The following is an 18,792-nucleotide window of genomic DNA, read 5'->3' on the forward strand; positions in this document are numbered from 1 at the left end:
CCTCAGTGTTATTTGCACCATGCTCTGAGCAACTGACATAACTTCAGTCTACTCTGCTTCCTACTGCTGTTGCTGAGCAAAAGGTCTGGACTACCTGGGGGCAATACTGGCAGCCCCCATGGAGGAAAAGAGACAGAAAAGATACCCCTAAATATGTGCCTGAATGCAGACACTGACACCTATCATCAGTAAGTCATTTCCATCCAGACCCCGGAGGCTTGAAGACACACAACACAGCAAATGTGGAAGCTGCTGTCTTGCTCAGTGAAATTCATGTCTGCTGGAAAAGGAGGCCTCAAGCAGCCAGCAAAAATTGCAGCAGCCCTCACAGCCTGCATCAGTTCACACCAGGGAATAAAACCAAAGCATCTCAGCGTGAATCTTCCCCAAGATACGCTCCATTGCTTTTCGCTCGCCAACAAGAACTAGGACATAACTGTTTTGTTATCTGTCATTATCTGTTCTCATGTTCTCACAAGCAAATGGGTAATATTCCCCCAGCAGGTAGCACTCTGCAAAGCTGGCTCTGGGAACAGATGAGTGCATTCATTGCAGGGACCTTTGCATTGAAACTGAACCCAGCAGATCTCTGTGGCACTGGGCTGCAAAGGCAGGTAAACAAACAGCAAAGGGGACAGTGAAGTTATGCCAAACATACACCGTGCAATTGATTTCCAAATGTGGTTTACTATCTGTACTAGCAAAGAACAAAGGAGGAGAAAGACTTAAAATATGACGCATGATAAAAATATTTATCAGAGGGATGATTTTAAAAGTTTTCTGTTAGGCATCATCTTCTCTTTAAGCCTTGAATAATGTTTCATTTTCAGAATTTATATCGCAAATAATAACCACATTTTCTTTCTTTTGGAAGTATCTGTGCAGGTCTTCAAATAGTTGGCTCTCAGTTTGACCTAAGAATACTGTATAGATCACTCTCCCTACCAAGGCCTCAAGAGATAAGAGGATAATAACACTACTTGTTGGCCCTTACTGTTCCGTCTCAATGGACCCAGCTACTTCCCAGCACAGACTTGTTTTTTGGTAGCTGGCAACGTTCACTCCAGCAACTCGTGCAGCATTTCCTGCTGTCCCTTTTCCACTTTCTCAAGAAAATTGGAACAAAATAGCTTTGGGGCCAGAGTCGATTACCATCCCCAGATACTTTTCATTCAACATGCCATCTGTGTTTTGTTTTCTTGTTAAGAGGGTTTTGTAACATTTTTTATTATCTACTGTAACTAGAAACAACAGCAGGAAATCGTGTAGTGCAAAGCAAGTATAGCGAGTGATTTGGCTTCACGATCACAGGCCATCAATCCTCCACTTGAAACTTCTCCACTGCAAGTCTTTTCCATCCTCTCTTGCACATGTACCTATGAGAGAGAGCGGGTACAAGTGTGGGGTAAAAGCATGCATATGGCAGAAGGACAGGAGATGGTTAAAAGCACTCCCCAAAAATAAGACATAGAAGGGTTTGATGGTGTTGCAGATACCATTTGCAAACAGCATGCAAACTAGTTAGTTAATTGCTAATTTTTCTGAGGGACACAAACTTTTTTGTATCTTTGGTCAACCCAAGAGATTATCTGACTGTCCAATTTACTTGGTCCTGTGCTCTCAGCAATTTGATTAACAGCTTCATTGATTAATAGTGATTAGTTTAACCAATGGGCTTAACCTCAGAACTAATGTGTGGTCAGTAATTTAAGTGACTTGTAAAAAAAAAGTCATCCTGATTGCTGCCTTGCAGCCCATTTTCCATTAAATCTTTCTTCTAATTTGTAACCTTCTGCTTTGTGTAAAAACTCACCATCTCACATAACTCCAGTTTCAGTGTTTGGACTCCTCTGTAGACACTAAGTGTAGGAAAAAAAGGAGGAAGCAACATGGATTATGATATCCTAGTGCAGAGTTATTGTAAAATTGCACTTGCTGCATGCCAGAGAATAGGAAATTTCGTTTTCAAGGGCTCCCTGGGGGGAGGAGATAAACTACAAAAGTCACAACTTGTCATAATTAAACACTCATGCCCATTACACACAAAGGAAATTACGCACGTTTATCTAGGTCATTGAAACATTCATATGGCAATACTATACAGGAACGTCCATTAATATCCTGTAAGAATTTAGTGAAAGTGTTCTCCCAGAAGCCATGCAAGGGTGTCTCTGATGAAGGTGCTGTAATAGCATGGAGGAGGCAGGGGAAGGAATGGGAATGGTTAATGTATTTCCAGAAGGAATGCAAAAATACTTAGATGGGTATACCCACCATTCCTTCTCTGCCAAGTAAAGCATAAATATATTAATTGGATAAGCTTTTAATATCATTATTCAATATGGTTATCCAGCAATAGCAATGGAAGTGGTTTTAAAAGTGATAAACAGTAAGCGCTGTGGTGCTTGGAAATGAGCTTGGTTTGTCTAGTGAAATTTGTACTGGAAGTTGGTAGCTCTGAAAATATCTCCCACCTCTTCTCTCAGATTTGTATTTATTTTGAGTATCTCCTTTCTGTGGGAATGTGTGTGGGGGTTAAGAAATAAGAAAATAATTTTCTGCAGATATTGCTGTAGTCATCCATATTCTCTTTATTCTTGTCACCTCCTCAATGGTAAACTGTAGTAATTTTGCCTGCCCTCCAGTACTTCCTGAAAGTCAAAAATATGTTTTTCCCCATTAAAAACCCAGCAAGGATTGTTAGGAACAGCCCTGATGAGTTTGGCACTGGCATCTCCTGGGAAATTAATGGCCAGGTGTCACTAATGGCTCTCAGCTTTGTGTCAACACTCCAAGTTACTCTTAATCCCCAGGACAGGCTCTGCTCTTTATTGCTTAATTAGAACACAAACAGTTCTATGAAAATAACACTGATGGTCTGACTTAAACTCACAAAAGAAGATAAAATGCAGGACTTAAGGGTTAAAAAAAAGTCCCAGAACTAACATGCAGCCATCTGTGTAAGTAGGTTTTGTTTTATGGCAAACACTGTTAATAGAAATGGTTGAAAATTTATTTTTTTCAGGATCTGATCTTTTGCAACTAAAAGACCTGCATTCATTTGCTTTTATTCCTAGATTATGGTTTACACTGTTTGGACCACTGCCAAGTATGTGACAGCCCTCATGTGGGAAAGTGGCATGAATTTTAAGAATGAATGAGTAGTCTTCCAAGTGTTTGTGCCAGAAGCACCTCATTCACTAGTGGTGTTTGTTTTTTACTTATATAAGACATTTTATTCATCCAATCAAAGAAAAAAGTCTTACCATATGACCCCTGAAATCTGTGCGTCTCGAAGAGTCATAATGTAGAAGAACCCACAATTTTGATATTTCATCAAAATATTGGGTAAAACTCTCATTCAATAAACATGTTCACAGAAAATCCATAATAAGTCATGAACCATTTTTTAATTCAAAAGGACAGGATTTTGTGATAACATCTGAGGTTATTTCACTTTCGTTTGCTTTCAAAATGCTTTTCAAGCTCTGACATGTACAATAGTTTGCTGTTTGAAGAAGTGTTCCATCCCCAACTCTAGAGGTTGAAAGGTCTGTCTAAAGAAGGGAGCTCCTAAAAAGCCAAATCAATTTAACCATGAAAGTTTATTCTCCTAGGTTCAAACTTTATTGTTGGAATGATCTAAGGATCATTTTTATGAATATGTATAACTTTTTTTTTGTATGGATAAAGCAATCCAAATTAAGCCCAGTGCTCTGCTTAAAATATATGGTAAAATATATGGCATGCAATGTTCATCTGACTGTAGAAGAAATTTCCAGACCTGAACTAGTAAGACCCATGTCTGGATGTAGATTCAAACACATGATTTTGCTTAAGACACTTTGTTCCAGCTGCCAAAGAAAGAATTTTTATTCTTTAGCTCTTTGTGAATCTGGATATACACCAGATACAGTCCTACAGTAAAGCAGGAACACGACCTTTAGACTTTTACAGAAAACCAATGCTAAAACGCATTTCAAATTATTATTTTACAGTGCATTAAAAAAAACCACCTTTCTCTTCCAAATTAGCAGATATCTCTAGACTAAGTCCCATTTCCTTCAAGAGAATGTTAGTGAAAATAAGCTATTATTTAATAGGTTTTCACTGGTGTCTGTCCCTTGGAAAAATAAGGGAAGCATTGATGCAGCCACCAGTATTTTGGATGCATTTGGAATACGTGCCATACTGATTAGCAGTGCTATTATCCCTGTCGGCAGCGCTGCCGTGCTTCTGCTAAGCTGTCTCGGAAGGCTCACATACATACAATGCATCCTGTTTCTTCTAAAAAAAAAAAAATCACTTAAGCTGACTTCTACTAATCCCCCTGGCCACACAGAGCGGGCTCACTCAGACTGAGGAGCCAATTTATAATCAGATCTATAGTACCTCTTGCAAGATAGAAATTTAGCTTCACATTTGGAAAAGGTGAGAGGAGGGAGAAAATGTTGGAAGGTTTTCACAGCTATCCCAGTAACAACATCTGTATGAGCTATGTATCTATTGGAAATTACTGTAATAACACAAAACATCTATTGAGCAATATTAGTTACTCTGTTTTCTTCAGACATGTTGCTTTATTTCTTTCAGCCAGTTCTAGTTTTAGCCTTTTTTAGCAGGAAATATAAATTTTAAATATTGTGAAAGACACCACACACTTGCACTATGAATTATTTCCCTAGGGTTTCCCTGGGGTAGAAGGTTGATTTTAAGCAGATTATCTGTCCAAATGTGGCTGTGTGCATTTGTCACTCAAGTGTTCAATTAACTGGAAACTCCTAATAGCCATGTAGGACCTGAAACTTTTGTTCAGCTTAGCCTGCTTGGCTACACTTCATATCCTGGCAAACAATTACTTTTTTGCACACATGGTACTGTGTGAGGGAAATTTCCCCAAATGAAGGGAAAAAAGTTAGGGCCCTCATTTTATGCACTGTATTGCCACCATTTGCTAAGCATGATGTGCTAGGTGTTGATCTTACAGTACATCTCCAAGGCAAAATGAAGTTATAGATGTAGCATGCCTTGATCTACGTATGCCTCACTGAATCTGCTTAGCCTGGGTAACAGGAAAAGGGAAAGGATGCTGTACAAGAATCAGGACAGCTCAGCAACCCAAGAGCCCTTCCAAGACTCATTAGTGAGGCCTGAAGCCTCTGCACTGCATCTCTGCTGATCTCAGTCATTTTTATAAGCACACCTTCATCTTGTTTTGGAGACCAGCCCCTAGAAATTGAGAGTCTCTAGGAAATTTGTTTCTCCCCATAGAGATTGGAAAAGGCCATCACCTTCTTCTTGACTTTCTTTTCAATGGATGGATGGATGTGGAGGAAATGTGACAAATGTCTTCAGGAAAGAAAGCATCAAAACAGGTAAGTAGTAATACTTACTGAGTATTAGAGCATAGTAGCCACCTGTGGGAAAGTTGTTCCACATTCGAAGGGCCAAGGACAGAAATGCTGTGGAGTGACACCAAGGCAATTGCGTTGGATGCACCTGAAAGGTAGAGGCCACAAATGGGTAACAGAACTCAGAAATACAACGCAGGGAAAGTGCAGAACTGTGTTCAAAACTGAGTGTAAGGCAACTCCAGCTGAGACGAGTCAATAGACAGTGGCAAGGGCTAAGGAAATAAGCAAAGAGGACAAGCTTCCCTACAGCATTCTTCCCAGACTGGAAGGTGCAGTGCTCAAGGCAGCTGGTTCTGGGTCTGGGATGGCCCTGGGATGAGGCAGCAACACTTCAGCACAGACCTGTGGGTTGCTGAAGAAGTTACTCCTGTGTGTCTGTTCTTCAGTAGCATTCCTCGAGAGTTAATGTGCAGTTACAGCACATGCACTACGGACTTTCATACAGTGTAGGTTGTTTAAGTTGTATCTGCATAAAATGAGTGTTCAAAATATTGAGCGGCTGTGCAACCCAGAGTTGAACAGACCTAAACACTTCATGAAATACTAACAAAATAGCTATAAATCTCAAGCGTAAAATGCCCTGCTCAATACATGCAGAATATTTAATCTTACTTTTTCCTCAGGACACACATCATTAACTGCTAATCAACTCAAGCTTCAGAAATCCCTGAGCACTCCTCTCAGTTTTCAAAAATGCAGGCACAAAACAAAGTACTTTTTATCCCACCCTCAGCAAGGGTAACGGGTCCCAGAGGTGTCCAGGTGCAGGCGACACCACTGCGCTGCACACCGTACCACGCTGCGCTGGACACACTTTGCCTGCGTTTTATGGAGCTGACACAAAACCCTTCAGGTTGACAAACAAAACTGCTCCGTGGCACATGGTGTTGCCCTGCAATTAGGCAGCGCCTGGGAAGCTGAAGCCAGCAGAACTCGCCTGCTCCCATTAAGTCTGGGCAGGCAGATGCAGTCTCGGTGGGGCTGGGTGGGAGGGAGCTTGGTGGAGAGCTTGCTTTGCCGAGTGAGCTGAGCGGTGGCATCAGGCACAGAGCAGATCCCTCTTGCTAGAAGTCTTTATTTCCCTCTTGGAATCTAACCTGGGAATGGTCCCCCTTTATGTGCAAGGGCTGAGCTCAAGCACACCCTCTGCAGTGCTCTTATTTGTAAGGGAGGGGCTGCTATTTAATTAGCCTGGCGGGATATGCTGTGCATTTCAACAGAATGAGAGAATGCTGCTTTGTTAAAATGCCTGCTTGCAGGTGCTAACTGGTGATTCCCCCCAGCATAACGTTTCTGCTGGAGAATTTCTGCCCCGGATCCTAGAGCCTCTCATATATCTGAGTAAGTGCACTGCAGCCTAGATTCCGCAGGCTTTTGCTCCAAAGCCTTCTCCCCATCTCTGTAAATTGTTTGGGATATTTATACAGAATGAACACAGAAACCAGGTTGCCTTCATTTGAGTTCATATTGTGGCCAGTGAGCTTGGCCGCTTTCTGCTTCCTCCTCTTTCTCCTGCCTTTTCTTCTCTGCCTTTTCATTCCACAACTATTATTGCAGGGGGCTGCTGATTAAGGTGAAAGCTCAGAAATCAAAATAGAGCAGAGTCTACTCCACCAGCTGCAAGGAGCCCTGCAGTGTGTTAGAGATAGCTAGACACAGGATTAGATATTCAGGACAAGCACATGCAGGGACACTTGTGCTGGACTCCCACCAGGCCCAGAATCAAGCCTGAAGGAATTGCTTTTCCACTGACCCCATATCAAAAAATTCTGCCTACTGGGCTCAGCTGCCTGGGCAGTATATGGGTCTGAGGTGTCACTGGTGAGGCTGTACCTCAAATACTGTGTTTGGTTTTGGTTCCTGTGGTTCAAGAAAGACACTGAGGTGCTGGAGCATGTCCAAGGAGGCTGGTGAAGGGTCTGGAGCACAAGTCTTACATACAGCAGCTGAGGGAGCTGGGGTTGTTTGACCTGGAGAAAAAGAGGCTCAGGGTAGACATTATTCTCTACAACTATCTGAAAGAAGGTTGTGGCAAGGTGGGGGTCAGTCTCTTCTTCAGTGTAACAAGTGACAGGGGGACAGGAAATGGCCTCAAGGTGCACATGAGGAAGTTTAAGTAAGATACTGGGGAACATTTCTTCACTGAAAGTTTGAACAGACATTGGAATAGGCCTGGAATTGTGTTTAATGTCCCCTTGACAGTGGTGGTTTAGTGGTTGGACTTGATGATCCTAGAGGTCTTTTCCAACCTGATTCTATGATGAATAATAAACCTGTGCTTGTCCTATGGATGGACAAGCTCAGACCTCCATGATCTCAGGCATCTCTCTGCCAGACTAACAGTCAGAGTCAATGTGCCTCCCCACCCTCTGCCCCATCATTCTGCTGGAGGGGTCTCCAATTCCTGGTGTCCCACCTGGACAATTTGGCTGTTTTCCAAATCCATAAGGAGGATGCTACTGCACTGCTAAGGGCACCTGCACTGCCAGCAGCCCCTGGCCTCCATGCCAAGCACGACACAACATCTTCTTCCCCCCACTGCTCCGGGCTGGGCCTGTCTGCAGCAAAATGACTGAATCCACACTATGTGATACACTGAGCTGTCCATCACAATGTCCCCATGGCTATGGGTTCACATGAACTATTGAGCCAGCCATCTCTGCACAAAATACTTCCCTAGTAAAGGCTGCCATGTTGCTCAGTGTAGAGGGGGGAGCAGCTTTTGACGTAAATTGGACCAAAAAAAAAATTAATGATCTGGATGATTAGTACCAGGTACTTGAACTGAACCTTCAGCTGAAGAAGGAAGGCATGGAGGACTCTGGAGGGCTGTGCTAGTTCTGCTGAAGAGAGCTGCCTGGTGTGTAGCACATTTCTGTGTTGGTCTGAGCTTCCTCGCCGCAGGCTAGAGGACATTACCATAGCTGACTTTTATTTTTCCATTCTAGAGGGACCTTTTAATGAGAAGGCTTTGCCTCACAGATGTCCCCCTCCTCTGAGTCAGTCTGGTGTAAGAGAAATAAGGATGTGGCCCAGAGGGACTAATCATATAAATAAGATTTTAGGATTCGACTCAAGTAATAAATGAAAGACTAGCAATTTGGTATTATGAAACCCCAGCTGCATGAACTCTCAACTTCAGCCTAGTGCCTGTGCCAGCTTCCAGCTGGCTATCAGAAATCATTTCCACTTCAGTGAGACCAATGTTGAAATGTCCCCTTTATCCTTTTCCAAACCATGCCCACACATTCTAGCTGTATTTATTTTTACTACAATTTGAGCAGAAAAGGTGGCTTGACATCACTCTAGGAGTAGTACAGCATTCATTTGAATGCTTCAAGACTGACGCCTGCCCTCCTTCCCACCCCACCAGGCTCACAGTTCTGCCACGGCCTGTCCCCTCAGCCCCAACCCGCTCAGGCATGCTGCATGGGGGCACGGAGCCCAAAACATGAACAAAAAGTGAAAACAGAAAGGAGAAAAAAACAAAAAAAAAGGCCTATTTCACAGGTTTTTACCATGGTTTTGCCAAGATTTGCGAGATATGGGTCTGGCTGGGCCTTCTCACCTTTGAGTGTGTCACAGCTCATTCATCAGGAGTAGATGGCAGGGGGCCAGGGTGGCTTTGCTGAGTGGCGTTGGCTCATGTTCACCGGCTGGCCTGGGCTTTGTGGAGAGAGGGAATGAAATTCTCCACCACCCCATCCTGTGAGCTCTGATCACGACATTTCAGCTTTCCTGCTGAGTGTGGCTTGAAGCAAGGAAGGTGGTGCAGGCACCACCCTGCCGTGGCTCCATACCCCAGGCAAGTGCTGCTGGAAAGAGTTTTTTTTGTGGAAATTTCTGGGTGACAGCAGCTGCAGGACAGCTGCTCTGGAGGCGGCTGTATTTTGTGTGGGAACCGTATCTCTGGAGGGGTGTGTGGTGTGAAGCCTTGGGGAAGCCCTTCGTGGTGGGCAGCTGGGCACCTCCTACGGCCACCGAGGGTGGCTGCCCCTACACTGGGGCCCACTGTCACCACTGTTGGTCCTGTTTATTAATAATAATTTAATGTGGTCTTTGGTGACCTGGGGGAGGCACTGCCATTAGCAGGATGTGGGGAGATGCCGGTGGCCAGGGGATAGGGGCAGGCTGGCCCTGCAGACCCCCTTGCATGGCAACTGGCAAGACAGGGCTTCTGAGGGGAACAGGGCCATAGGAACCTGCTGCTGGCTTTATTTTTAAACAAAACCCCAAATCCTTAATTTCTGATGGGGGAGGTTCAGTGCTGAAGGGGAAAGCTGGGGGGGGCTCTTGGGGGGAACCACCAGGCTGGGAGGGTGTGAGCTGTCCCCCTCAGAGGGACAGAGATCCATCCCAAAGTCAGTTTGGTGTGCAAAGAGAAGGACATGACAGAGGTCAATAACCCAGCCTGTTGGTGGACTGAGGCTGTCCAGGGAGGAGTATGCCTGAGCATGCAGTACCTGTGGTGCGTCAGGGTGCTCTGGGCATGCAGTTCTCTGCAAGCCTGGTTCATTTCTGTCACTGGGAACTGAGGCACAAGAAATCATTAGTCGCTTTTAAGGATTTTGACCATCATACACAGTCACAGATGAATGTCAGCATATCCTTAAGTGCCAGCTCTTTTCTTAAGAGCTAGATCACCAACAGCTGATTTTTTCAGTTTTAGTTGATCCAACTTTTCCCTCTTTTTAACTCCTCCCTCCCCCCTTTCTATTTTCCCTTCTTTTTTCTTTTCCTTCTTTTCTCTCTCCTTTATGCCTCTTTCTCCCTTGATTTCTCTCCTACTCCCCCACTTTTTATTTATTTATTTTTAGGGGGGTCTAAATAAGCAGGATTTCCTTCAGAGACTGTACAGAACTGCAGATCTATCTGCAAGCCAGAAGTGTGATACACTCACAAAGTTGCCTCATATCATTGCTGATCTTCTTTCAGTGGATGTAAAAAAAATCCATCAGATAGACAGTGCTTTTTAATAAACCAACAACCCTCTCCCAAACCAACCTGACAATAACTCAGCCTCTTACTTCTGCCAGGCCGTAGCTGCTGTGCACAGAAACACAAACATTTGCTGCTCATGGATGTGTGGGGACAGCAGCACAGTGGCCATGGCCGCATGGCCGTGCCACCTGCAGGGTTGTCTGTTCTGCTGCTCAGGTTGGCCTTGCTTTGTAGTAAAGCTGCCAGCAGCTCTCCTGCCAGCTGCAGCACAGCCCACTCCCAAAACTGTGCTGCAGCACGTCTTTGAGCACTGTGGCAGCTTCCCCCAAATCAATCAAAGGATCAAGGGTGTTTTAGGCTTGGTATTGTTTCTGCTGAGGAGAGCAATTAGCTATTTCCCGGAACTCAGAACAGGTTCTCCTTCACCTCATTATCCATAACACCATTTGCTACAAAGCAGTGTCTTGCTAATAACTGGCTTTTGCTTATTACTATGAAATTATTCTTCTGTGCCATATGCCATCTATATTTCTCTCCCAAAAGGTGCTAGGGACTCCGTTAGTGGCATCCACTGCTTATTGGGATCACAGCAAGCAGATAGTGCTTGAAATGTTCCTATTCACATGGGCATAATGTGTTAGAATTCAGAACTTCAAAACATATAAAGAAACAACAAAGGAGAAAGAACACCGCCTTTGTGCTTTAACATTCACTTCTTTATTGACATATGCAAATTCTTCCACAGTGAGGTGCCCTGAGAAGGCACAGCTACCAAACCAAGGGCACTGACACTAAATAAGAATTTCCCCAACACTTGTTTGCCTCTAAGCCCAGCTAAAATCTGTAAAGAACCATAACCAAAAGCGAAGCCATAACCATTACTGTGCTGTCAGAATCAATCTCTACTGGGCTATAAGGAGCAGAAAGAGATTACATGAATCCATGCCAGGGAATTTAAAGGGTCACTAGTTGAAAGTTGTGACTTGAAGAGAGATTCAACAAGCAGCCAGGGAATAGTGAAAACTGGTAAGGTTCTTCCTCCTGTGGAGGAGAGCAGAGCCAGGCTGATTTTACACCAGGCCCCCTGCTTAAAAACAAGAAACAGATTAATTCCACCACAACAGTGTATGGACAGTCTCTTATCTGCCCTATTTTTTTGCTGGCAGATCTCCAGTAGAAAATTATTGTGGGGATCTTTGATGCTATCTGGCATCCATACAAGCTCATGTACATGGAAAAAGCAAAAACAGTGCAACCAATAAAGTGAACCAAAGCAGGACCTGAATAAGTCCTGAATAAACCAGGTGGGAGACCAGGAGGAGAATTTGTGTGGCAGACTAAATAAGGTGTATGCTCAAGGGCAGAGAGACATACAAACACCTTTATAAAAAAGACGTGGTGAAAAAACTTTATGTGTAGGCTAGTGAAGATTACGAGGATATCCCACTCACACACACCCCCACTCTCCCTCCCCCCAGGGGAGAGTTTCCTGTACTCTAAGCCCTGCTGAGGTGGACACACACTTCCTGAATTTCTCTCATGCTCAGCACATACTTCCCTATGCTTGGCACACACCTTCAGACACACAGAAGTTTGCAAACTTCTGTCCATTCAGAGACAAGTATCGTCTTCTGGTGGGGAAGTGAAGGAGCTTTGTGCTTCTGAAGTAAAGGTCTTTGGGCTTCCAACTTTTTCTGCACAGCTCACACAGCTGATGGATAGGCAAGGTCTGCCTTACTCCCCAGTACAGCTCCACTGCCCAGCCTGCAGTTGGCTGGCCACTGGAAGCTTTGGCTAGAGCAGAGCAACTTGACAGATGTTTAACTGCTAACAGAGCCAGAGCAGACATTTTGGGAGCTAAGTAGGCATGGAGAAATTTGGGATCTGTCTCATTTCTCCCAAATGACTTGTCTACCACCTCCCTATTCCCTTATTCCCAGAGACTACAGGGCTGCCGATGAATGGCCAAAACCCTTCCAAGAACTCCACCAGGCTGAAAGAAAATCATGTTGCTGAGAAGCATGAATACAGTCAGAGTGGAGGTCAGAGCAGGGGCTCTGGTTTTTTACTCATTATCAAGACTATGGCAGGGGATTTGCAAGTGCATTTTGTGCCTGAGATGGCACGCTGTGTGTCAGCCTTAAGTACACACACAAGATTGCTTGCTGTGAGGGACTTCTGCAGCCTCATCACTGTGTTACTTCTCACACCTTCTATCACCCCACACACACACCGAGGAGCACCAGTATCTAGCTTCATCTAACAATTAGGCATCTCATAAGAGCCTTGGTTCCCTCCCTGAACAGTGAACAGAAGGTGAGTCAGATGCCCTCAAAGGGATATTCATCAAGGAGCTGCTTTCTCTGTTTCTGGTAACAACAGAGGCTATTAAATATAAATAACCAGCCCAAGTGCTCAGCTTTCAGATGGCTGAAATGGTCAAACAGGGTGAATTCCACACACAATGTATAATATTTGTATATTCATTTTCTTGCTTTGCATAAAAATGTGTATCTGTTATAGCAGGGGCACATGAAAGCACACACACACAGCAGAGAAATGGATTTATTGTGCACGGCTAAAGTATCTCAAAGCCTTCTTCCTCCACATAGTGCTGGCCAAGGCATTCATCAGGCATTGAGAGGCTGTGACCACTTTGTTCTGTGGTGCAGACTTGGCCATGGAGGCTGGGCTGTTTTCCTGATCTGCCTGAAATTAGCTCAGGGCCTACTACAGAGACTGTAGCATTCTTATTTGAAGTATTTTCTTTCTTCTTATGTCTTGGTTTTGCGATACATCAAATGATTTGGCTGTTATCTCAATCCTTCAACATTAAACAATTCATTTTAGTGTTAGGCTTTTATGATCAATAGAAAGCTCTTAATCGGAGCTGCCAGCAGTGCTCTTTTTATTTAAGGCTCACAAAGAATAATGAAAATATATATGATCTCAGTTGTGCTAATTTTTGCTAGCTATGGCAGGTACTCCCAGCAGCCTGTGAGGGTGACCAGCTCTGATACACTTCATGCATCATCATGGACATGCTGACTGATCCCCGCAGGCAGGGATGTATTCCCAGCTCCACACCCACTTACCACATGAATGCTGTCACCCACTGAGGACCATGGCTGTAGGACTCTAAGTGAATCCAGGATCTGGCCCTGAGGGAACACACATTACTGAGGATAACTCAATAAACAAAAAAAGGAAGCCCGGGCTGGCAACCAAAGCCTGGGATGAGTTGGCACATCTGGTGAACAGAGTGGGAGTAAAAAAGGAATAAAAAAAATGTTTTAATTGGATTTATTCATATATTCCCATGGAAGCCTGGAAGTTTTTCACATGGGATGCCATGTGAAAAAAAGCACATTGTGTGAGCCCATTTCTTCCAGCTTGTGGCAAGCAGCACTACTAGTATTAACAAATAGCGGGTTCACTCACTGTCACCCAAAATAGCAATAATCAAGGAGCTCAGAAAAACTTAATACCTCTTCACTGTATTCTTTTAAGTGAAAATTGCAATTCAAATTTCAGTTGTTTCTTACTCTTTTGGGGAGTAATTTGGTGAGGTCACAACCAAGGACAGAGCAAAGATAACATTACCATGAGTGGAAATGACAAGCAACAAGGGTTGGTCCTGCAAAGGAGAAACCCAGGGTGGGTCAGACCACGAGTTCACATACATATACTGCAGCTGAACTCAGCTCCTGACAGTGTGTGAGAAATGTTGCTAAAATCTATTCTGGAGAGATTAAAAAAATAACCCCAAGAAGACAGTGAAGTTTTGGGGGGAAAAAGAGTATTTGCAGCCAGTGTGTATGTGGGTACTCTCAAGTCTCTTGAGGCATTATCAGGTTATCAAGTTAAATCTGTGCACTTTGGTATGCCAGTACATGGTGTTATGTAATGCTCCTGCTGTATTTCCAAGGATGCAGACACTGCCATCCATTGGTATGAGTCCATCACCTCTGCGGAATTCCAGCCTCATTGAAAAATTTGAATTTAAAAGACAAAGACACAAGACCTGTAAATAGAAAAACATTCTGGTTTCCGTTTAGAAATCATCATCACCATCATCTGAAAATCATACAAGAAATAGAGAAAAATCATGAGGCAGAAAGTTTTAGGAGTGAATGGATGGGTAGTTACAGGGCATGAGCAGATGCTGTGTTGTCACTCAGTGAAATTACCACATAGGCTGATCTGAAAAACTTGTAGAAAAAAGGGTTCTAAAGGCAGCAATACCAAGTCTGGTAAGTGAGAGGAAAGATGGGACTGTATAATAGACAATGCCAACAACAATTTGTGTATTTTTGTTTGTGCCAAGGAAAATTCACTCATTTAGTTTATTCTCTCCGCTGACTTCATACAATGAAGAGAAAACATTTCACTAGTAATTCTTACTTTTCCATCAGGAAAGGTGATGATTAAATTTTTTCTGTCAGGAAAGATGATGATTAAATATGCCAGTGGAAGCATAAATGGTATCCATGAATACCCACACCTTCTGAAGAAGAGAAATAGTCTAATGTGTATAAAGGGTGCCTTGCAATAAAGTTGTTAAAGCAAAGAGAAAGAAAATTTATTCTCTTTTTTAAAACAACTGGGCCACTGACTCATTGTGTGGGCAAGTCTTAGGACTTCTTTGCGTCTCATTCACTCCAGCAATTCAACTGGATGAAAGCAGAATGGATGGCAGCATACTCCAATATTCAATATGCTGCAGATGCTGCTGCTAAAAGAAGCATTCTTGGCTAAATAAGCTCACAATGCAAACCCAAGGAAACCAGAGATAGCTGCAGGCACCAGCACAGACAGCAGTGTTTGTGTCTTCTCTTGAAGCCTTTTGTAGATCTTAATGGTCACTCAAGCTTATAGCTCAAAGTACAGTGGACTGGATTAGATGACAGTTAAGATTGCTTCTATCCTGTTCTTCAGGTAATCTTTATAATAAATTCAATGCATAGGTAGGAAAAACAATATGAAACTCTTATTTGCTTAATTCATATATAGCCCCAGGATATTTTGATGTATACACAGCCAAACCTGTAAACGCAGTGCTGCCTAGAATGGTCGTGAAGTGGTTAAGCAAGGGATGAACCTATTTTTAAAATATTTATACATAAAACCTTATTAATTATTCCCATCACAAAATAATTCTGCAAGCTGGAATCACTAAAAGAGTGCATGTGGCATACTTTAAAGTAAATCCCTCTTCATGGAAAAATAGCCTTTAAAATAATAAATATTCAGTGCACAAAACTGAGGTACACAGCAGACAGAAATATAGGTTAAAATCTGGCTTTGGGAGCTGGTTCAGCACTGCATTTAATTGTATGTGGTACTTAGATCCTCATGTAGCAGAGCACTAATGCACACATTTAATTGCCATGATGAATGAAGACCTAAATAGGAATGGGATTACACATTTGTAGCATTCTCAGTAGTTCTTCTGTTCAGCAGCTGTTTAATGCTTAATGTTTTACTGAGCTGGATCTAAGCTAAATTTATTAACAGAAAGATTTAAAATTTCTTCAGGAAATTTCAAGCACCGTCCTGAGGAAAGTCAGAGCTTTTTATTTTTTGAAAACACTGTAAATCCTGGAGATACTCTGGAGTGTGGCTAAAAACCAAACTGCTTCACTGGGTTTTGATAATTCTTGTGAGGCCAGCCTGCATTGGAGCAGGTGGAATTACCTCCTCAGTGCCTTACCAGAATGAATTAAGCATCCAGGGAGTGTGTACCAACATCACAAACTTGCATATTCTTCCAGGACCAACTGTCATGAGCAGCCACAGTGAGTGAAAGGGAGGACAGGCTATGCACATATCTTACTAGTTTTCAGCAGGCAAGGCAGAATAATTAGCATTGCTCTTGTGCTGTACATGCAGGAGAAGAAATGTAAGCAATGCTTGTGCAGAAACCAATAGAGCACAGACACCATGGTTACTGTATGCAGTTCTGGTCAGCCTCTACAAAAGGGATATAGAGGAAGTAGAGAGCAGGACGGAGGCGTTGATGAGAAGCACAGGATCTCTAACATGTGAAGAATAAAGAAACCAAGACCCTGTTCCCTTACAGCAGGAGCAGAGGTGATAGAAGCAATTTGTGACTGAGGGCAATATAATCACAGCTGGCGTGGGGAAGGTGGCCAGGGAGCAAATTTTGTTCTCTTACCACAAGAGTTCAGAGGCACCCCATGAAACAAACAGGCAGCAGATTTGAAAAGTAACACAAAGAAGAAGCTGGTTTCATAGTGTGCATAATTACAGCTGTGCAATTCATTGCCGTAAATGGCTCAAAGCAACTAAAAAGGGAATTAGAAAAGTTCCTGAGGGAGAGCCTATTGTGATATATGAAATTGAATCACAAACACAACCTCTGGCTTGGCGAGTCTTGCAGTAGGTGGAGACAGAAAACATGGGTGAGGATGAGGGTGAGGGTGCCTCAGCTTTTTTTGCATACTCTTTCTAGGTGTCTGCTTCTGGCAGTTCTTGAATTTGATAAGCCTTTGGTCTGATAGAGGTTTTTAATGTTCTTAAGCACCTCTTAAGTGAAAATGGATCCCACCTGCACTCCTCCATTGTGGAACCCTGGTAAACTGCCCCAAGAAATGGAAAGAGGTGGGGTTAATCCCCACAATCTTCTCTCCTTTAATGAAGCTACTCTTATACAAAGCTTCTGGAAACAGGACATGTTTCCTCAGGCAACAGTGCCTCCCCCTGTGGAGGCTCTGGAGCCAAAAGCTATTATGGTGTGGAAGGAGGTCTCCAGGGGGTAAGGTTTTACCCCATTTAAAGTTATAAGAAAGGCTTTTCCCATAGTGCTTTTCACCTGCACTTTATTGCACCCCAGTTCATATAACCAGTTGGCCTGTTGGCTGTCCCTCCCCTTTTTTACCTTGTATGTCTCTCCCCTAGAAAGTTCTCCCTTCCCTATTCCCTGGTTGGCCCGTTTGGTGCAATCCTCCGCCCCTGTAATCCCACTGGCTCTCCCTCTCCCTGACCCCGCCTCTGCACCACTTTCACCTGTTCCTATTGGACCCTGACCCTCAGATCCACCCCCTCAAGCCCTCATATATTCCTGGACCCTGCGTTAGTCCCTGGTTTTTTTCCTGGACCCCTTTGGTGTGTGGTTGGGATAAACCCCACTGGAACTCCACACAAAGACCCTTCCTGCCCCTCTGTTGACCTGAAGCTATCTGTGGTGTGTCAGAGAGTGTGTGTGAGTGTGTGATTACTGCCTGCCCAGACACTGACCTCTCTGGAGGTGCTTTTGGGAAGGTAGCATCACCTTACCATCCACATGCAATGCTACATCCCCCCAGGAAAAAAAACACTACTATGTGCTCTGTGGCTTCATTGTCTTAACTTAGGATGGAGGAAAAAGGCAAGGTGTACCAACTCATTTCTGATTTGATGGAAAAACCTAGTTTGCACAGACCAAGAGCGACTAAATTGGCATGTTGCAGTCACTAACTATGGTGACTGGAACAGACAAGATGATGTTGCTGACAGAGGGTCCAAGTGTCAGTCCATAGGGGACACAACAGGTCTTCTGCATACTTTTTCACACACAGTCAGGACCTAGAAGGACATTATCTTTGTAGATATTTTCCACTCTTTTTTTCTCAGGAAAGCCACTATCTGCCAGTGGCTTTTTTCCTTGCCTCCAAAGCACGGTATTTTGGTGTGCCCACTGAGGGATGTTTTTTAAAAGTTGCAGCAGCAAGAGCAACCCAACTATTTGGGCCAGTACAACCAAGAAACACAAATTTGAAATAAAAAAGCATTATTGTGAAATGAGGAGTTAAACTCTTGCCCAGGTAACAGTGAACTAATATTGGAGGAGAGAGATACGACTTCAAGTTTCAAGCCTAGGCAGAATTGGGATGGGTGGAGCATGGTGGGAATGACTTACTGGTGCATTGATTTATTTACAAAGAGCACTTACACCTGATCAGACATCCCCACTCCAGCTTGGTTTCCTCCTTCTGCAGCTGCCTCGTTACTCCCTCCTCTCATTGAAGAGATGGGTATTTTGTGCTCTCATGACCTGCTGAAGGACAGGACGAGAGTCATCACGACTGAGCAGATTTTTGTCTCTTTGCTTTGCTCATCTCTGCTCCAAGGGAATGTTGCACCAGGAGCTGTTGACATTAAATCTGAACACTTTTTCCTGGCTGTTGCAGAGTGCATGGTTGGCTGAAGCAGGCTTATAATTGCTGTTTTCAAGAACAAGCTTACAGAAACCTTCCTTTTCATCAAGAAAGGTGACTGAATATCCTGCACTGCATTCAAGCACATCACAGGTGATTTACTATGGCAATACACAGGGACCACATTTTCAAGAGAATGGAGAATGGGACTTTTTGCTTTCACAGGGATTGAGCAGGAGGGGAGGCACATCCCTTGGCATTTTGTCCCTGAAAGCCCA

The 18,792-nt window shown here is 43.6% G+C and overlaps 1 protein-coding gene across 1 annotated transcript; it reads right to left on the minus strand.

The window, feature by feature from the left end:
• Positions 1-684: 684 nt before the first annotated feature.
• On the minus strand, positions 685-6,511 carry LOC148184795 (uncharacterized). The gene is made up of 4 exons (XM_088052084.1): positions 6,142-6,511; positions 5,394-5,499; positions 1,814-1,859; positions 685-1,376 (listed from the first exon to the last, which is right to left on the minus strand). Exons 1-4 carry the CDS (start codon positions 6,452-6,454, stop codon positions 1,242-1,244), a joined length of 600 nt encoding a protein of 199 aa, XP_087908210.1. The 5' UTR covers positions 6,455-6,511; the 3' UTR covers positions 685-1,241.
• Positions 6,512-18,792: the final 12,281 nt, after the last annotated feature.

This window comes from Pseudopodoces humilis, chromosome 2 (genome assembly GCF_049639895.1).
Source record: "Pseudopodoces humilis isolate 2021_Gansu_Grassland_sample_001 chromosome 2, ASM4963989v1, whole genome shotgun sequence".
Taxonomy (NCBI): domain Eukaryota; kingdom Metazoa; phylum Chordata; class Aves; order Passeriformes; family Paridae; genus Pseudopodoces; species Pseudopodoces humilis.

Excerpts from the sequence above, each read along its gene's own strand:
- LOC148184795 (XM_088052084.1), bottom strand. The coding sequence starts at position 6,454 with ATGCCACCGCTCAGCTCACTCGGCAAAGCAAGCTCTCCACCAAGCTCC. Across the intron at positions 5,500-6,141 it reads ACCCGTTACCCTTGCTGAGG|GTGCATCCAACGCAATTGCC; the intron begins GTGGGATAAAAA and ends TCTACCTTTCAG. Across the intron at positions 1,377-1,813 it reads AACTGGAGTTATGTGAGATG|GTACATGTGCAAGAGAGGAT; the intron begins GTGAGTTTTTAC and ends TCTCTCTCATAG.